The sequence below is a fragment of the Bombyx mandarina genome, chromosome 12 (genome assembly GCF_030267445.1).
Source record: "Bombyx mandarina strain Sakado chromosome 12, ASM3026744v2".
Classification (NCBI taxonomy): domain Eukaryota; kingdom Metazoa; phylum Arthropoda; class Insecta; order Lepidoptera; family Bombycidae; genus Bombyx; species Bombyx mandarina.
Window position 1 is genome coordinate 13461446 of NC_143219.1, and position 20295 is coordinate 13481740.

Sequence of the window (20295 nt, forward strand, 5' to 3'; positions counted from 1 at the left end):
AATAATGCGTGGAGACAGAAGTAATAAGAATTGTGGTATCTATTCGTGCTATTCGGCATCCTACCAATATTGCCTACCAAAATAAATTTTCTGAGTTTTATTTCAATATATTTACGATTCAGAAATTTTATTGTATTAGTGTGTCCCGAAAGTCATCTTAACCAGTGGCATAAAATGATTACTAAAACAAAAATAGATACTAAACAACACTTAGGTACTCGTTTATTTTTAATTTTATTAAATAATAAATCGTAATAAGTATACCATAATATGACCTATAATAAAATTTTTGTATGATGTATTCCGAGCAATTATTTATTTCAACCAGAATTTTAAATGAAATGTCTTGTATTCATATTCGTAACTGAACAATGTTCTATACTAATTTTAAATTAAACATGTCGTATCATTAAAATATATATTACTAGCCTTAGTCGTTCACCGAGAGGGCTGGTGGTCGTGGCGCCGACGACCGCCAGTCCGGCGTCCCGAGGGGGAGGGTGATGGGAGAGATGTGCTCCGCACTAAACACTTCACTTTCCCCCCTTTGCCTTTTCATGAGTTCTGTCTCATGTGAGGTTTGGACGTTGGTTGTTGAGCGACAGGAGGTTTTAGTCGGTTCGACTCCGACATGCTCCGCCCGCCGTCCCCAGTGGAGGGCGGAAGTCCGGCGATTTCCTCCTGACCAAAAAAAAAAAAGCCTTAGTCGTCCGCTTCGCTGGGCATTTAAAATAACATTATTATTTATTGTCATTATTATTAGGGAGTCCAACACTCATATAAATATTAGCCTGTCCATTAAGTGCATGTATTTTCTACATGGATACCAAGTTTCAAGTCAATCGGATGCTTGCTTCAGTAGTTATAACTGAATATCCGTAAAAGCGACTGTAGTTTTATATATTAGTATAGATATTTTACGTCGCTAGTTCAATGAATTAGTGTACGGTAAGGAGATTTGTTGTTAGCTCAAGGTTTGACTACCGGAACCCATAGATACAGCAAATCACCGTGGAACATGAGAGTCGCTATATAATCGAAGTGATATCCCAACTTTTAAAACGGAAAGCGTCCAATGCTTTACGGCAGAACTAAACTAGGAGACTGTATCGACCCGCGTGAGTTCACTCTACCATGATAACTTAGGGTTAGAATATATTTCGAACGAAAACCACGCTGTAGTAATTTGTAATAACATAAGACCCGAAATGTATAAATTTGCATAATTACTAGTCAGCCATACTGTGTAGGCACACGGGTATGTATCAGCATCCTGTATGTTTATACGCGAAGCATTTATGCGTTTCGCTTTGAATAGTTAAATGAGTCGTTACTCAGATGTTTTTTTTTTATTGCTTAGATGAGTGGACGAGCTCACAGCCCACCTGGTGTTAAGTGGTTACTGGAGCCCATAGACATCTACAACGTAAATGCGCCACCCACCTTGAGATATAAGTTCTAAGGTCTCAAGTTTTAGTTACAACGGCTGCCCCACCCTTCAAACCGAAACGCATTACTGCTTCACGGCAGAAATAGGCAGGGCGGTGGTACCTACCCGTGTGGACTCACAAGAGGTCCTACCACCAGGGATTACGCAAATTATAATTTTGCGGGTTGGATTTTTATTACACGATGTTATTCCTTCACCGTGGAAGTCAATCGTGAACATTTGTTAAGTACGTATTTTATTAGAAAATATGGTACCCGCCCGCGGGATTCGAACACCGGTGCATCGCAACAACGAATGCACCGGACGTCTTATCCTTTAGTCCACGACGACATCCAAGTTAACAATGGAATCATTCCAAATTACAGTAGTACATATTAATATATTAATACGTGAAGCAAAAACTTTGTAGCCCTTTTTACAAAAACTGCGCGGACGGAGCAGTATGAAATTTTCCACACTTATAGAGAATATAGAGAAGAAGTGCACAATGCTAATATTTTTTTTAAATAACGCATAAAAGATACATTAAATCAATAAAGAAAACATTACACACACTACTACTCCCTGTATTTGACGCACACACGCATGCATACTATTTATTGTCAAACTTTTGTTTTTGACGTCTGTTGTGTGAAATTGAGAATAGATTAAATATTGTTTGTCTTTGTTAATATTTTTTATAGAATAGTCTTGGCGAAATTTGTGATTATAGAAGTATAAAATACAATCATAATAGTGTACAAACTTACAATTCCAATTAATTATAGTCGAATTTCGACTACTGCGGGACCTCTAGTATTAATAGAATTGAAATGAACGCGTTGACATTATTTGACGACGAATGAATGTCGAGCTCTCTCGATTTTTAATAGTTTGTTATTATGCAATACACGCTCACGCGTGAAATGCATCAATGTGTGTATGTTTTATTATTTTTTAATTGTTAGATGAGTGGACGAGCTCACAGCCCACCTGGTGTTAAGTGGTTACTGGAGCCCATAGACATCTGCAACGTCAATGCTCTACCCACCTCGAGATATAAGTTCTAAAGTCTCAAGTATAGTTTCAACGGCTGCCCCACCCTTCAAACCGAAACGCATTACTGCTTCACGGCAGAAATAGGAATGTTTTACGAAGCTTTGTCACGTGTTTTTTTTAAAATAATTACTTCATATTATCGCGGTTTCGTTTGTAAGGATTCTATTACTATAGAGCATGTTATTTACTGTTAAGTCTATATAAGTATGATTTTGGACATGTTGACTATTGTGTTGGGTGCTATTCATATTGTTCTTAAGTAATAAGATTAACATCTACAATTAGTCAGGTAATAGAAATTATGTCCAACTGATTTCACATCTAGAAAGCCCTCAAAATCATTAAAAGATTTGCTTATTTGATTTGCCGTTTGTAAATTACTTGTTTATTTTATAAAATCGCCCTTATAAAGTTCAATTATAGGGCATGCAAAAAATAAAAATAAATTGTCTTCGTTCTTAAACAGTGTATTAATACTCTCTACTCAGTAAATAAAGAATGCCAAGAGAATTAGTATTACATTCAATATATTTGTTGGCTCGTATAACGTTTTTAAATATAGCGCACAGTTCATACTGAGATCCTTTTGTTATCTAAAAGTCAAGGTTTATTATAATTATATATGGTCTTCGTTTCATTTTGAAACAGACACTGTTGCTATGTTATTTCTGTAAACTCTCATTTATGGGTACGCGACTAAGCATGTGCCTTTTGCCGTTATCCTAAAATCTGGAATGATAGATTTTACTATTAATCTACAATCATCTTCATCTATACATATAGAAATGAATTGCTGTTCGTTAGTCTCGCTAAAACTCGAGAACGGCTGGACCGATTTGGCTAATTTTGATCTTGAATTATTTGTGGAAGTCCAGAGATGGTTTAAAAGGTAGATAAATATGAAAATATTCGGAATGAAATAAAAATAACTATTTTGTTTTTCCTTCGATGTTGTCGGACGGATTCCTTTTGTTTGTTTTAAGTTTATGTTATACAAATGTTTAGGTCTTTTATTTCTCAGTTGAGGCACTACAAAGTCTGCCGGGTCAGCTAGTAATGCAATATAATCTTCCATCTTATGTCCCGAGAGTAAAGGCAATTATAATATTAAATATTTATACATTAAAGATAATATCATCAGGCGGATACTGAGATCGTCCGGTAAACTACACCCAAAAAAAACTAAATAGTTTTCGTTTTGTCCCCAGTTATGGACCGAAGAGTTGTTTGCGTTGGCTTACAACTTGAACCAGTTCAACAATCCAACGGTGAAGTTTCTAGAGAAATTGCACACGAAGATAACGTTAAAAGCTGACAAATCCGGGAAGATTCTCGTCAAGAAGTGAGTATTATAGTTATTAAAAGCTAACGTTGACAGATGATTAAACATTTTGCTGCAGCATGGAGACTTTAGAGAACTTGGCAGATCGTTACCTGTCACATAAACATCGGCTAACTATTCACGGAAGGTAGTCGTGAAATGCACTTCGTTGATAAGTATTATGGGTTAATCTCACGTTTATTATACGGCCGTCTGGTGTAGTGGTAAGTGACATGGTCACTACACAAGGGGGTCGCGGGTTCCAAACCCGCCAAGGGAAGATATTTGTATGATAAATATAAATGTCTTTTCCAGGGTTATGGATGTATATTAAATATATGTATGTGTATAGTAAAAATCTTACATTTATTTCCGTTATCTGGTACCTGTAACACAAGTTCTTTACGAACTTATCACGGGACCAGTTAACGTGGCGTGATTGTTAGTAAATATTTAATTATTATTGTCATTAAATTATTTCCGACGTTCTAAATACTTCCAGATATTTTGACTTAGAAACCAAACTATTGAACCGATTTTTGTGAAATTTCTAGGTGACCAATCTGAAGTCTATATATGCAAACAAAAAAAATACTCTACCCACTTGAATTGTAAATGACTGAGTTTTGAGTTAACAAACAAACAAAATACAACCTAAAAGAGAAACTCCCTCTTCTTTGAAGCAGTTCATAAACCGCGACATAAAATACTTATAGGTAGGCGTCCCTCGTACAACACGATTAATTAGTACTCTCCTATATCGAAATCGTGTTATACGAAACAAGGTTATACCGTGTTGTATCGAAACCCACGTCTTACGTTGTAAAATTTTATGATACGTACCTACTAGCTTCGTTTACATTTAATGATTATGAAATCGATGTTGGCTTTTCTCCACGGTTTATACGATCTAAAATTTCAATTTTTTCATCAATTTCTACTTCTTGATCACACAATATCTAAATTGTAGTTCCAAAATTAGGTTTACCCTAAACATTATATCTAAATTTTTTACATAACAAAATTGAAATTGCTATACAGTTACAGCACTTTATACACGTATATAAACTATTTACTTTTCTTCATCTTACTTTCCAAAATGTCAAAAACAAACCAAAGCAAAAACTTTATTAATTGAATTTGCAAAGAACAAAACGCATACTGTCACTTTTTGAAATGAAATGAGAGGTTTATGCAATAAAATTGAGGATTTCGGTACTTACGTATTAACGCTACAAGAGCGCAGCAGGCTGTTTTTAAATGCCGCATGGTTAATGATTTTAGGTTAGAATAGAATAGCGCTATTTAGTCAAACTGGGAGGGAAGCTTCTCTCTCCCCACCAGTTTGATTTTTCTTCCTTAACTCCGATTTATCTCCGGCGCAACGTGAAGAGCTGCCCTTCCGCCTATGCGTGCCGAAGTACAGTCATGTTTGGTTCCGCAGCTTCGTCAGAGCGGGCGTAGACTTTTTTTATTTTTATGAATGAGAGATTACTGGTGCCTAGAGGCCTTTCCAGTTTCACCAGGATAGGAGGGCGAGCAAAGACTCAGCCAGGATCCATCCCGTCGTCGTCCCTCTGCGCCTCCGCTTTTGTATATACACTCTAGGGCTAGAGAAGAAAGACAAGATCATGTGGAAAGTCGGATTGTCTGATTCGGTTTTGGGTAATTTCCTGATATTCATATAGTGAGAATAAACCACGAGGAATTTTATTATTTTATTTTTGTTAAATGGTACTAGAGGTATTTAAAATTTAAAAGCCGGCTTCTGCACTGCGGCGGCGTTAATACTTAAGTACCGGGGTTTTCCGTATTGAACGCATTTTCCAAGAAAAATTCGAATTTCCAATGCATATTCGATTTTTTGGAATCGCGTTATACACGTTACTTGTTACAAGTATAAACTAGCGTACTATACTGGGTGGTCAATACATATCGACGCTTGAAAGGCAAACGTGACTAAGCGACAATAACTACTTTGTACATAAATGATAGGCAATAACCATATTCGATGCGCAAAAAATATATATTTCTAAGTCTATTAAAATCATTTCAATCCTACAGCTACTAGCTAGATTCTACTACAGCTAGATTCGTTATAATAAATTTTGGTTTCAGGTATTTCAACTTTAAATTAGTCTACTGTAAAGTTCACGCATTGTCGCTTAGTCACGTCTGCCTGCCTTTCAAGCGTCGATATATACCATTCAGGCCAAGCCAAAATCAGGGACTCAGTAATTTTTATCATCTTGAGCTTTTCGTTCTAAAATTTATAAAATGCGATTATTTGCACGTGACATAAAAATTAGCGACATTTACCGTCAAGTTTTTAAGATATTTGAAAAGGCTGTAATCTTGATAAAAACTACAACTTTCTATTAGATTTTAAAACCAAGGCATTTGGTTCGGCTAAAGGGCTAAAGGGTTCACTTCTATACACGTTTTGTTTGATAGCTGCAATCTGTGGCTTGTAGGAAGCGTCTACGTTGGAACCCTCACGCGATTAGCGGGTGACCCACTAGGCCTTAACGGTTCATTAAAATAAGGCTCACCGGTGAGCACCGTGGCCTGAATGAAAATACTCGATTTTTCATTTGGCATTCAACGCGTTACAGTTACTCTCAATTCTTGTATCGTGTAATATCGCAACCGTGTTTTACAAGTACCGTGTTATATGAGGAAGGCCTGTAATAGTTTGAAACAGTTGTTGAACCGAGGCCATGGAATTTTGAATTTGTTGAAACGTAGTCGGATATTAGGAAGCACACGTTTGTATTACATCTAAAGTTGAAATTATTATTATTAAAATAATTAAATTAAAAATTAAAATGTGTTTAGTTATTTAAATAAAGTAATGCTTTTTCGATAACATACTATAAGTATGAGATTTATTTTAGTACGTCTTTATTTTTATTTTTTTTATTGCTTAGATGAGTGGACGAGCTCATAGCCCACCTGGTGTTAGGTGTTTACTGGAGCCCATAGACATCTACGTCGTAAATGCGCCACCCACCTTGAGATATAAGTTCTAAGGTCTCAAGCATAGTTACAACGGCTGCCCCATCCTTCAAACGGAGTATAGTACGTCTACTGATGTTAACGTCATAGTGATACATATACCTACGAGCAAACAAAAACCACAATCATAATTCATTCTGTAGAACTTTTGCTATATTATATGCTTTTGGTGTTTAAAAATTACTACTACATAATACCAGAAACTATTAGGTTCATATAGGGCGGATTCTTCGCGTATCAAACATACAATAACGAACACGGTAGGTATGTATGTCCCGAATTGAAAACTTCTCGTGTTCATGATCATATATTTATCGTGTGATTAACAACACAAATTATTATATAATAAGAATATTCTTAGAAATTTTATTGTTCAAATGGTCATGCGGCCGTCCTCAGTAATGTGCGTGTGTAGTCGAAGTTTTGTAATGAATATACTTTATTGTTGGAGTTGTTAAATGGTATATTTCGACTTTGATACCATATTTATTTTTCCGGTTCTGCGCATTAAGGCCACGATTTTCATGTTTTTGCGTTAAGTTAGTGGTGTTTTACGTATGTATGCTCTGGGACATATTGTTTCCGAATTTTCATAACTGCTTAACTTGGCCCCAACATAGACTGAATAATCTGAAGACCATTCAGGAGCTACCGGAATATTTTGAGACAAATCTCCCACTGAATCGCTACTTTGTTTCACCAGATTCTCGTAGTGTCTCTTTATTGGAAATCCAGATGCTGACTCTTCTTTGACCTCTGACGGATGATTGTAGCTAGAAGAATATTTACCTAGTTCTCGCTACTATACTGTGCCATCACCTTCAAAATCTCCGGCAACCTCCATGCCGAGTAATTTTGTCTCTTATGTTGTAGGGGAATGATACCCCGCCCCGCTTCGCTTACTATGCAGTTATTGTGCATACAGTAATGAGCAGCATACGAGTCAGTCAGTGGTTAAAGTGCAGCGATCCACCGCGGTCGCTGACGCGAATAAACATATAATTATACTCAGTGTTTTATTGACCACTCTGATGAGGTTTCCAGAGGAGAACGCACAATAAACCCTCAACATCATCAAAACTTCTTAATATCCGTATATACTATTGTTATTACCTTTGGTGAATAACTATTGGTCAAACCTGCTATTGCTTCATGGTTCGTAAGGAACGTCGACTTACAAGACGACCTGGGCCTCGAACCGATCCGAAAACATATTATAAAATCAACGTCGGAACGTCCCTTCTTGTATCAACAAGTTTTTTAGCTAAAATACTAGGTAGCAACATAATTCGTCCATGAAACGACGTACACAATTTATCTATTTGAAACAGTCAAGTGATGAATCGAGATATGGCCCATAACCTATTAAAACACTTGAAACGTTCTCCACGGACTCGGCTTAAATTAAAATTGTTTTATTACTATTTATCGCTGCTTTGATGTACGCATTGGCGGGAACTTGTGAAATTGATGTAATTCGCCATAAATACCAATAGTAGTAATAATGCCAAAACAAGGCAGAATTATCAACGCAGTGTATATATTAATATCGATTTAACTAAGTCGTTTCAGAACAAAACAGTGAAAACACGATTCCGTGTTAACTCATGTTTGTATCCATTATTCGATATCGTAAATCTGAATGTTAATAATGTAAGTTCAAAATTATATTAGTTCGTGTTTTGCTGCTGTTGTGCTTCTCTGCTAATTGTTTAAAGTTTTCGTACTGAACATCTGTGTTAATAATAAACATCTATATATGTAAAATTGAAATTCCGCTCACTCGTCTCAAGAATTCGAAACAATATGTATTTGGACGATAGATTGAATTTAACACAGAAATTCCTGCGATGTAGGCGTTCCAGAATGGATTTTTCACCAATCGTCGCTTCCTCCTCCAGTCGTAATCTTTAAGTCTAAGGGTCGTGGCCTTCATCCGTGACATTCGTCTTCACGATGTTATGCCATCTCATCCTTTCTTCGGCTTCTCTGAGAGCATCGTAGACGGTGGTATCAAGGGTAGTGCGCATTTGGTCAGACCAAAAGCATATGATTGCACTCCCGCACTCTTTTCTTCCAATTTGTCAGTACCATCATTTTTTCAAGATTGTCTCGCCTACGCCTACGCAACGCGTACGCATAGCAAAAGTTGCCATGGTATCCGTTGCTATGGGACTGGTAGTTAATGGGCTAGAGAGTGACGGGCGATTCTATCTCTGGAAAATGCAGCGTGTTTCATTCTTTTTGATTAACGGATTTAATATGAGTGAAGCCGCGAAGCACGTCTCGTTACTGTCATAAAATCGAGCGGGAAAGTAATCTGTATATTCGGATCGAGCTGATTTTATTGACTTCGTAAATAGTTTCACGAGTTTGAATTGAATTTAGTAGAGTATTTATTATAAGATTCAAAATTAAGCACTCCGTAACGGAATTCCTACAGATTTGTTCTTTATTGACTCAGGAAGCATGTGGCAGAACAAATGAAAAATGATAATTGCTACTTTTTAAAATACATTTTTTTTGTTTTTTCTTTCTTTGGCCCAAGGCAAGTAAATTTTCGTTAAAATATTAAGGACTCTCGTTATCTTAAGTAGATATTATAAAAAAAAACAAGTTGCATAATGTTTTGAAGTCGCGGCCTAAAAGATAAGACGCCCGGTTTCGAACGATGCGATTATGTCAGTTTTCAAATCTCGCAGGCAGGTACCGATTTTTTAACGATATTTATCTTTTTTATTATTATTGTATTGCATATATGGGTGGATAAGCTCACATCCCACCTTGTGTTAAGTGGTTACCGGAGCCCTTAGACATCTATAACGTAAATGCCGCCCCCCACCTTGGGATTTGAAGTCGTCGTGGCCTAAAGGATAAGACGTCCATTCGTATCGAGCGATGCACCGGTGTTCGAATCTCGCTGGCGGGTACCAATTTTTGTAATGAAATACGTACCTACTCATCAAATGTTCACGATTGACTTCCACGGTGAAGGAATAACATCGTGCAATAAAAATCAAACCCGCAAAATTATAATTTGCGTAATTACTGGTGATATGACCTCTTGTGAGTCCGCACGGGTAGGTACCACCGCCCCGCCTATTTCTGCCGTGAAGCAGTAATGCGTTTCGGTTCGAAGGGTGGGGCAGCCGTTGTAACTATACTGAGACCTTTTAGAACTTTATCTCAAGGTGTGTGGCGCATTTACGTTGTAGATGTCTATGGGCTCCAGTAACCACTTAACACCAGGTGGGCTGTGAGCTCGTCCACACATCTAAGCCATAAAAAAAAAGATATGAGTTCTAAGGTCTCAGTACAGTTACTTTATATTATGTTCACTATGTATATCACAATAAATTCCACGATGTAGGAATAACATAATAGGAATTGTAGAATTGTAGAATAGAATTGTCATGTAGGAATAAAATAAACCCTAATTCTGCCGCGAAGTAGTCATTCGTTCTAGCTTATACAGATGGGACAGTCGTTATCTTCTACAATTCAGACTTAGACCTCATCTTTTAAGCTGCGGGGTGGAATTCATGTAATGGCTACGGTAACCACTTACATTAAATGGACCGTGAGCTTGTTCACTCGCATACAATGCGACGTGTCTTTCCCAAAAAAGTTTCCCCATATTTTTTACCGCGAAACGTTAGAATAGGATGAAATTTTCCGGTAAATAGTTGCCTTCCGAAGGGACCCGCAAACTTGCCGGACGAGTAAAATCAATATGAGTACAATATGCGCCTTATTTATAAGAGGAAACATAATAATATTAAGCTAAGCACGCTTCATAACTCATCATAAAGTTGTTCCTCTTTGATCTTTATTGTATTTTTTCATTCGTTCTATTGAACAAATATTTTAGTGCACCGTTCGAGTTTTATGATTGATCTCTCCGGCTCTAGTATTATTGTGCGCGTAAACGTTTTACTGTATCTATGATTTATGACATTATTAAGTGAGCACAGCTTGAAGATTATTTTAGATTGTGCTTTAATATCGATGTTTTTCATTTTGCGCTACGAGATGCTCATCTAGACATTTTCCTCCTCCGTGCGTCGTATTCCTCAGTTCTGAGGGTCGTGACCTTTACTGAGCACTTTTGTCAGGACTATGTTCTTCCATTCTCTTCTGTCCTCCGCGCAGTGGATAGCGACATTGATGCTGGATTCCAAAGTTGTGTTAATCTGATCGGACCAGCGCATGGGACTACGCCCCCTAGGCCTTTTTCCTTCCACTTTGCCGGTGATGAGAAGTCTTTCGAGATTGTCACCCTTTTTCCTCGCAATGTGACCGAAAAACTCTAAAATCCTACGTAGGCAAATGGTGGAGAGTCTTAAGGAGACGCCTAGTTCTTCCAGGATTGATGCGTTTGTCCGATGCGCCGTCCAGGGAATCCGCAGCATTTTCCTCCAGCACCACATCTCAAACGCGTCGATCCGACTTCAATCAGCCTTCTTCAGAGAGACATTTTAGATTTAATTAAATAAATATACGTTGTGCTACACCTATGGGCTTCAGTTTAATACCTTAACCAAATGTGTTTTTCGCCGCATTATCTCAGTGGGTCGCGATTCCGATCCGGTGGTAGATTCTTCGAAGCACTGCTCTTGCTAGGGCTAGTGTTAGCAAATTCTCTCAGGTCTATCCCTGCGAGAATCTGGAATAGTCTGTTAAGCTACCAGCGAATTGGTAGGCAAAAAAAGTTTAATACCTGATATATTGTACTATATATTTACTGGTGGTAGGACCTCTTGTGAGTCCGCACGGGTAGGTACCACCACCCTGCCTACTTCTGCCGTGAAGCAGTAATGCGTTTCGGTTTGAAGGGTGGGGCAGCCGTTGTAACTATACTTGAGATCTTAGAACTTATATCTCAAGGTGGGTGGCGCATATACGTTGTAGATTTGTATTATAGGAGGTGGTAGTAACCACTTAACACAAGGTGGGCTGCGAGATCGTCCAAAAAAAAAAAATTGTGAGCACGGCTGTTCGTCAATAGTAATAAAAACGCTCGTTGTTATATTGTGATTGAAGTCCCATAAAGCAGTAACGAGAATGTTTGGATAAAATAATAAAATCAGATCCCCTACCATTCAATTTCCGTAGTAAGGGCACCGTCCAGGCGGCTCGCCGGTCTGTGGACCTTTCAAGCTATGTGATGCAGGTGCTGACTGAGAAAGGTTGCTTCGAGAAATATTGTTACGCTCTGGGGTTCGGGACAAATAAAAATTCTACCGAAGCACAAATTAAGACTCTATTTAAAAGTTCGAACACTCACAGAACGCTTTTAAGTAATTCATTTCTTTCGCTTCGCTTCAGGCGATCCGTTCGCTGTTTCGTTTCGAGTAGATCCGATTACTAGCTGTCTTCGTGTCATCTCTGCAAAGCTTTTATACTCGATACGACATCCCTAAAATTATCGAAAATATTACTCACAAGTAGAGTAGTTTCGATATGTTTTCGCTATTTGACAATAGATGGCGTTGTACTTCTCGAGCGTTCTCGATTTTACTAGTTCTTTTGATATTCGTTTCTGCTATTCGACGATAGATGGCGTTGCGCTTACCGGCGTGACAATATGCTACGCCACTGCAATCGAAGCTTTGACCTCATTCGCCGGCTTCGACGCCCGGTCCTCACAGCAAGTACCGTTCTAATATAATGCAAATACAAATAAATACATAAAAATAAATATAATGCAAAAAAAATAAGTAGGCAACCCTGACGGATGCACGCCTAATGTAAGTTTTTACGCTTCCTCCTAAAACACAGTATAAATAATTGTTCGAAGGTTGTCTTTACGAGAATGCCGGTTTTGCAATAGGTTTAAACACAATGAGTTCAAGGGCGGATCCAGCTTTGGCGCCAGGAGGGGGTCACATAGTCGTGGGCAAGTTAAGAACTTATAATTTAATTTTGATAACAATAGATAATAAATAAATCATTATGTTCCTCAAGTTAGTCCAAGTTAGTTCAAGTCCTGGAACTAGCTCAGGGGGGGTCATGACCCCCATGACCCCCCCCCCCTGGATCCGCCGTTGAATGAGTTCGTATAGCGAAGGCGTGTGTTTATTGTAAAGACGCTAAGAGATAATAACAAGAGATTGACATCACAATGCGTTTTCATTAATGGAACTTAATGGATCGGAATAATATCATGAAAAAAACAACAACATTTTTGTGTTATTTTTGTGATATGTCAGAATTTAATTACATAGAGAATCAAAAAGTACTCAAAATCAAGTGCTGTACGCACTTGTGAGTCCGCACGAGTAGGTAGAGGTACCACCACCCTGCCTATTTCTGGCGTGAAGCAGTAATGCGTTTCGGTTTGAAGGGCGGGGCAGCCGTTGTACTGTTAAATGTGAGAGCTTACAACTCACGTCTCAAGGTAGGTGGCGGTATTTACGTTGTAGATGTGTATGGGCTCCTGTAACCACTTAACACTAGGTGGGCCGTGAGCTCGTCCACAAATCTAAGCAATACACGCATCTAAGCATACAAATGTATGACATATACATCTATTTAGGAAAACATTATCTGACTGATTAAAACTGTAGTACTGGTAGTTCAGTATTTGATAGATAAACTCTTCGGGTGTTCTAGACGTGTACACATTTAGTTAACAGCAAAATCTTATTAACATCAGACAACGGCGTCAAAACTCAAGAATGTATTAAGCTTCTGTAAACGGATTTTTTAATGGCGAAAACTTCGGATTGGAAATCTATTATAAATGGATCAAATGTTTTTCGATTTAATTTTTATTGTAACGTAAAATATTGACTGAAATACATAAATATAAATGATTAGCCGTACTCGGTCGCTTCGCTGGACATTTAAAATTAACATTATTATTTATTGTCATTATTATTAGGGAGTCCAACACTCATATAAATATTAGCCTATCCATTAAGTACATATGTATTTTCTACATAGATACCAAGTTTCGAGTCAATCGGATGCATGGTTCAGTAGTTATAACGGAACATCCGTAAAAACTACTGTAGATTTATATATTAGTACTAATTGACCCGGCAGATTTCGTAGTGCCTCAATCGATAAATAAAATACCTAAACGTTTGTATAAAATATACTTAAAACATAAACAAAAGGAATCCGTCCGACGGGAGACACATCAAAGGAAAAACAAAATTGTTATTTTTATTAAATTCCTAGCATTTTCATATTTATCTACCTTTTAAACCTTCTCTGGACTTTCATAAATAATTCAAGACCAAAATTAGCCAAATCGGTCCAGCCGTTGTCGAGTTTTAGCCAGACTAACGAACAGCAATTCATTTTTATATATATAGATTAGTATAGTATAGTATTAGTATAGATTTCGACGGAACGCCTCATTGTGTATCTAAATATAACCGCAGATTGAATGTTTTCTTTTCTGTTCATATTGCGAAACGTTCCGGCACGAGTCCGGAGATGAGTTGACATATTGACGTCGAACGTAGCTTTGTCTCGATCTCCTTTGATGCAGTGTACCTACACATCCGTACAACGTGTATCGAGACGATCAGAGACCGTGCTGGTAATATTACAGTGGACTTCTGATAGCGGAAGCGATTGTACACAAGCTATGCGTGGTGGCTATGCACACAGCTTACACGTATTCATTACAGTTGAATTTTTGGTGTTAGGTTAGTTTAGCTTAGAGAAGTTTTATTTTATTTTATTGCTTAGATTTGTGGAAGAGTTTACGGTCCACCCGGTGTTAAGTGGTTACTGGAGCCCATAGACCCCTACGACGTAAGTGCCGCTACTCTCCTCGGGACATGAGTTCTTAGGTCTCAGTTTTTATAGTAGAGGTACAGATGGGCTTAGTATCGATAGAGCATGTGTATGGTAGGTCGGTACTGTATGAATCTTGAAAATCGAATTAAATCTTGAAGATAATATGACCCGCTATTTCGTAATTCCCAATATTATTATGTAAAAATCAAAGAGGCTTTGTCATCCCTATCGAAATTATAAGTTAGCTAAAATAAATTTACTAAATTGCATTATAATTAAATTGACATATTCGGGTTGCATTCTCGTTCCGTAAAAATGGAATTACATAAAGATTATTTATTACCTATTTAAAAAGAACAATACAACCCGATAAAGACACAAGTTTGCGCGTTCACTGCGAAGAAGGACCCCTTTGTCATGGCGCCGCAATTCCAAGGAGTATCCCTGCAACCTTCCGAGAGTATCGGGATACTTGGAATTGACATTTCGAGCGATGTTCAGTTTCGGAGTAATTTGGAAGGCAAAGCCAAATTGGCGTCCAAAATGCTGGGAGTCCTCAACAGAGCGAAGGGGTACTTCACGCCTGGACAAAGACTTTTGCTTTATAAAGCACAAGTTCGGCCTCGCGTGGAGTACTGCTCCCATCTCTGGGCCGGGGCTCCCAAATACCAGCTTCTTCCATTTGACTCCATACAGAGGAGGGCCGTTCGGATTGTCGATAATCCCATTCTCACGGATCGTTTGGAACCTCTGGGTCTGCGGAGGGACTTCGGTTCCCTCTGTATTTTGTACCATATGTTCCATGGGGAGCACTCTGAGGAATTGTTCGAGATGATACCGGCATCTCGTTTTTACCATCGCACCGCCCGCCACCGGAGTAGAGTTCATCCATACTACCTGGAGCCACTGCGGTCATCCACAGTGCGTTTCCAGAGATCTTTTTTGCCACGTATCATCCGGCTATGGAATGAGCTTCCCTCCACGGTGTTTCCCGAGCGCTATGACATGTCCTTCTTCAAACGAGGCTTGTGGAGAGTATTAAGCGGTAGGCAGCGGCTTGGCTCTGCCTCTGGCATTGCTGAAGTCCATGGGCGACGGTAACCACTCACCATCAGGTGGGCCGTATGCTCGTCTGCCTACAAGGGCAATAAAAAAAAAGTTAAAAATGATCTTGAAATTCACTACATCGTAGTAGAAACAGTCCTAAACTCTTATGTTTGTCACAGTGTAAAACTGTGTTTAAATGTTGAGGATTACAGGAATTTCGTAATCTGTAATACGGTTACTGGAGAAACACAAAACGTTTTATAAATGCTGTGCTTCACCTAAATTCTATTAAAACAACTGCTATTTAATAATAACATATTACGAGTATACATATCTACAACGGCGAATTAAGAGAACTGCGTTGTATTAGCGAGAGTCTACTTCGATAAAAAGATGTACCGTATATATTTTTCAATATTACAAACACACACTCCAATTTTATTTATATGTATAGATTAATATGTCACGCAAAAACTTTTTACAACTTTTTACGAAAATTGCGCGGACGGAGGGTTATGAAATTACCCACACATATTGAGATTATAGAGAAGAAGTGCAGAATGTTATTTTTTTTTAATTATGCATTAAAATACATTAAATCAATAAAAAATATTACACACACTACCATGTATTTGACACACACATGCATGCATACTATTAATTTGCTTATTGTCAAACTTTTGTTATTGCTTATAGTCTGTGGTCAAATTGAGAATAGATTAAATATTGTTTGTCTTTATTAATATTAGTCTTGGCAAAATCTGTTCTTATAGTAGTATAATAAATAGTCTTTGACGATATAATCATAATAGTGTACAAACTAACAATTTCAATTAATTATAGTCGAATTTCGACTACCAGGGGCCCACTAGTATCTATTTAACAGTCAGTATTTTGATTGCGCCCAAGTCCACGTGGCGTGTCCGCATCTGCGTGCATTACGTTGAACATTCAAGAACGCGTAAGCTATGTTTTGGTAGTTAATTAAAATGTAATTAATGTATGTGTTGTAAAGTTTTTTTTACGCAGATAGCCTATCGATATTATTATGGGTTATGTTTTAGCTGGATATATACGGAATATGGGTGTACTTTGAATATTTTAAATCGCGTGATTAATTGTCGGTATTAGCTAATTAAAAAGGAGATCAGTAATTTAAACCTAGTATAGACTTCAGCTCATTCAAAGGCCTACAAAAAAAAAGAAAAAAAAAAGGTTAATTTAAATTTGTATTTGAGTCGACTATTATCAAAGGCGGCAATCTGACTTTTGGACAATGATTGGTAAATCAGAAAAACGAATTATTGACTTTGTATTCCATTGGCAGTCACAAAACTCTTCGGAACGACATCTTAGTTAGATAACAGGTTAACTATTAACCTTTATTTAATGCAGGTTTTGAACCGTATTCTTTGAAGGAGACGATTATATTCAAATAAATCTGTATTGACATATCAATAAAATTTTTTTGTCCAAATGCACAGATTGCCACCTTTGATAATAGACGACTCATTTGTATACCTTTAAGAGAGAAAATAAATAAATAATTATATTATTATTATAATTATATTATTATAAAAAATTGTATGTCGACTTATTTAATTTATCTAACATGTAATCTATGTATTAAGTATTTCCACGATGCCAGTCTATTTTTTTTTTTACTCTTTGTACATGTTAATCAGACGGTAGACACCGATTGTCCAATATACTGGTTTTCTGAAGCCAATACAGAACTACTACTACAAACATTCTCAATGTACATTTAATTGTGTTGTTCAAACATATTTTCGTTTTATTGAAACAGCTGCTTACTAATTTTGTTTTAATTTTTTAAATAGTTTATTTCGATGTAGGGCCTCTTCGTAAAAACAAAATTGTTTTGTTGTTTAATTTGTTGTGCGCTATTTACTACCTGTATTTCTATCTCAGAGTGTAGCCGTTATCCGAATGCATGAAACAGTTTGTTTCCATGCGAATGTAAACTGCGTTATTTGCCATAGATCATCTACTAATGGCGTGGAGAGTTGCGAGTCTGGATCGATATCGCCACTCTCCTATTTTTGTCGTAAAGCAATAATGTGTTCTTCTTCTATATCGTTCCCTCACTACTGAGGATCGCGACCACATGTGACGTTCTTCCACTGTGTTCGATCATGGGTGGCATGGACTGCGTGGTACAGGCTACCACCAAGTGCTTCTCTTGCTATATCTGACGATCTGGCTGGTGTTCTGCTCACGGCGTGCTTACCCTCTATGCGACCCGTAATTATTACCATTTGCTATATTAGCATGTGTTAAAGTGCATCTATGCTTGCAAAATTACGTCACAGAAAGGAGTGCTCCCCTCGTACAGAAAAAAATATAATTGTTTTAGGTAATCGCATAGAGAGCAACAGAGCGATTCACTGGATAACTGGATTTAGTATACTTTTATCGCCAATTGACATTTACGATGTAAATAGGTCATATTGTAAGCTTACATGGCTTAGTCCTATCATCCTACCTGTTATTGTCACACTTATATAGTCGTCATAGAACGCAATTGAAACTTCTTTTGATCATTCTTTTGAAAATTGCGTCATAAGCTGTGTGGTGTGGCCTTCACGTAGTGTTGGCTAGGGGCTCAGGTGACCACTTAAAACCAAATAGGCCGTCAGCTAGTGAGTCCATGAAAAAAAGGGATAAGAAAAAAATTAAGCACCTAAATTTCTACACGACCTTTTATTGATTCTAAAGGGTACGGCAGGCATGTCTGGAAATAAAAGAGGTATATTTAGATTGTCCCAGCCATTAGGCTGTCTTTCAATTTCCCGTCGCATTTAGTTCGGAATTAGGTTATCTGGAAACGTGTATTAGATTTTATTTATAAGCGAGGTCTAATCGAATTTGATCGTGCTTAAGTTGAGTTACGTGCTTATTATTATTTCATTGTTTGTTCTAATCATTTTATTTATTTCTTTTTCGTATGTTAGGTCCACACTGGATAAAATCTATGTTAACATTTAACTAAAATAGAAAAAATGGGTACAGTATTGAATTCATCGTTTTGGGTGTGAACATAACTTGCATGAGGTCGGCTGTGTCCAAAGTTTAACACAACACACATTATTATAAGCGGCTAACTTTTATTTATTAAAAAATAAAATAACAAGCATTATGACAAATAAATAAAAAATAAAAAAAATGTAATAAGGCTTACAGCTCAGTATGGTTCGCGGATTTTAAATTTATTTTAAGTGAGGTTCGAGAAGATTGCCAAATAAATATGTCGATTTCATCACGTTTACTATTAGTCAGGGAAGTTATACGATAGACAGGATAGTGTTGGCCAAGATTATTTTAAATTTTTAGTAGGTTGAAAGTTTTCCGATTGCATCGACGGCTGCTTGAGCGCGGTAGGTACACTTCAGAAAATACTTTCAAGTACCTATATCTGTGGGATTACCAATCTTTCTAATGAAATACGTACTCAACAAATGTTCTCGATTGACTTCCACGGTGAAGGAATAACATCGTGTAATAAAAATCAAACCCGCAAATTTTAATTTGCGTAATTACCGGTGGTAGGACCTCTTGCGAGTCCGGGCGGGTAGGTACCACCACCCAACCAATTTCTGCCGTGAAGCAGTAATGCGTTTCGGTTTGAAGGGTGGGGCAGCCGTTGTAACTATACTTGAGACCTTAGAACTTATATCTCAAGGTGGGTGGCGCATTTACGTCGTAGATGTCTACGGGCTCCAGTAACCACTTAACACCAGGTGGGCTGTGAGCTCGTCCATCCATATAAGCCAAAAAAAAATTATGTTATGTACAAATTTATTATACTAGTTCGCATACAAATACAGTTTCGTTCGTCTTGTAATACCAGGTGACCAGAGGCTTTGTCTGTTATTTAAAAACAACAAATTAGAAAGAGTGTTTTTTTGACGTGACAACGTCTTATAATTCGATGGAGCCGGCTGCACGCACGAAAAAACATGACTCATGCGGCGTTACCTCGCTCTGAGGTGTATTTTGTTATGACGTCACGTTCAACTATCGTCAGTAAACCGACTTTACAGACAACCGATTTTTTTTTGTTTTCGAAGTTTTCTAAGGTACCCAATTTTTGCAGCATTGTCCGCCAATTCGCGCAGAACAAGGAAGACAAGAAGCGTGTGGAGAAAGCGCTCAGTGAGTCTGGTCTGCCGACGGGCAAGAACGATACCATCAGCCAGTCCAAGTTCCAGTTCGAAGACTTCTTCGCTTTCTACAAGAGTCTCACGCAGAGAACCGAAGTACAGAAGATATTTAATGGACTGTAAGTTTTTATTTATTTATTTTTTATTGCTTAGATGGGTGGACGAGCTCTCAGCCCACCTGGTGTCAAGTGGTTACTGGAGCCCATAGACATCTATAACATAAATGCGCCACCCACCTTGAGATATAAGTTCTAAGGTCTCAGTATAGTTACAACGGCTGCCCCATCCTTCAAACCGAAATGCATTACTGCTTCACGGCAGAAATAGGCAGGGTGCTGGAACCTACCCGTGCGGACTCACTAGTTTTTACTAGCTTTGTATAGAGTTGAAAAGTTTTGAAAATTTTAACCAATCTATATTCCAACTATATCGGTGGCATTTTGTTAACCCTTTCGCTACTGTTGGGGACTAAAGTCGTC

At 37.7% G+C, this 20295-nt stretch overlaps 1 protein-coding gene across 1 annotated transcript in view; it reads left to right on the forward strand.

Annotated features, from left to right (window-relative positions):
• Plc21C (Phospholipase C at 21C) overlaps positions 1–20295 on the forward strand; it is a 111803-nt gene that overhangs the window by 52083 nt on the left and 39425 nt on the right. The window contains exons 4-5 of the mRNA XM_028184464.2: positions 3697–3830; positions 19750–19935. Coding sequence (XP_028040265.2) covers positions 3697–3830; positions 19750–19935 — 320 coding nt within the window. The remainder of the gene's footprint in view (positions 1–3696; positions 3831–19749; positions 19936–20295) is intronic.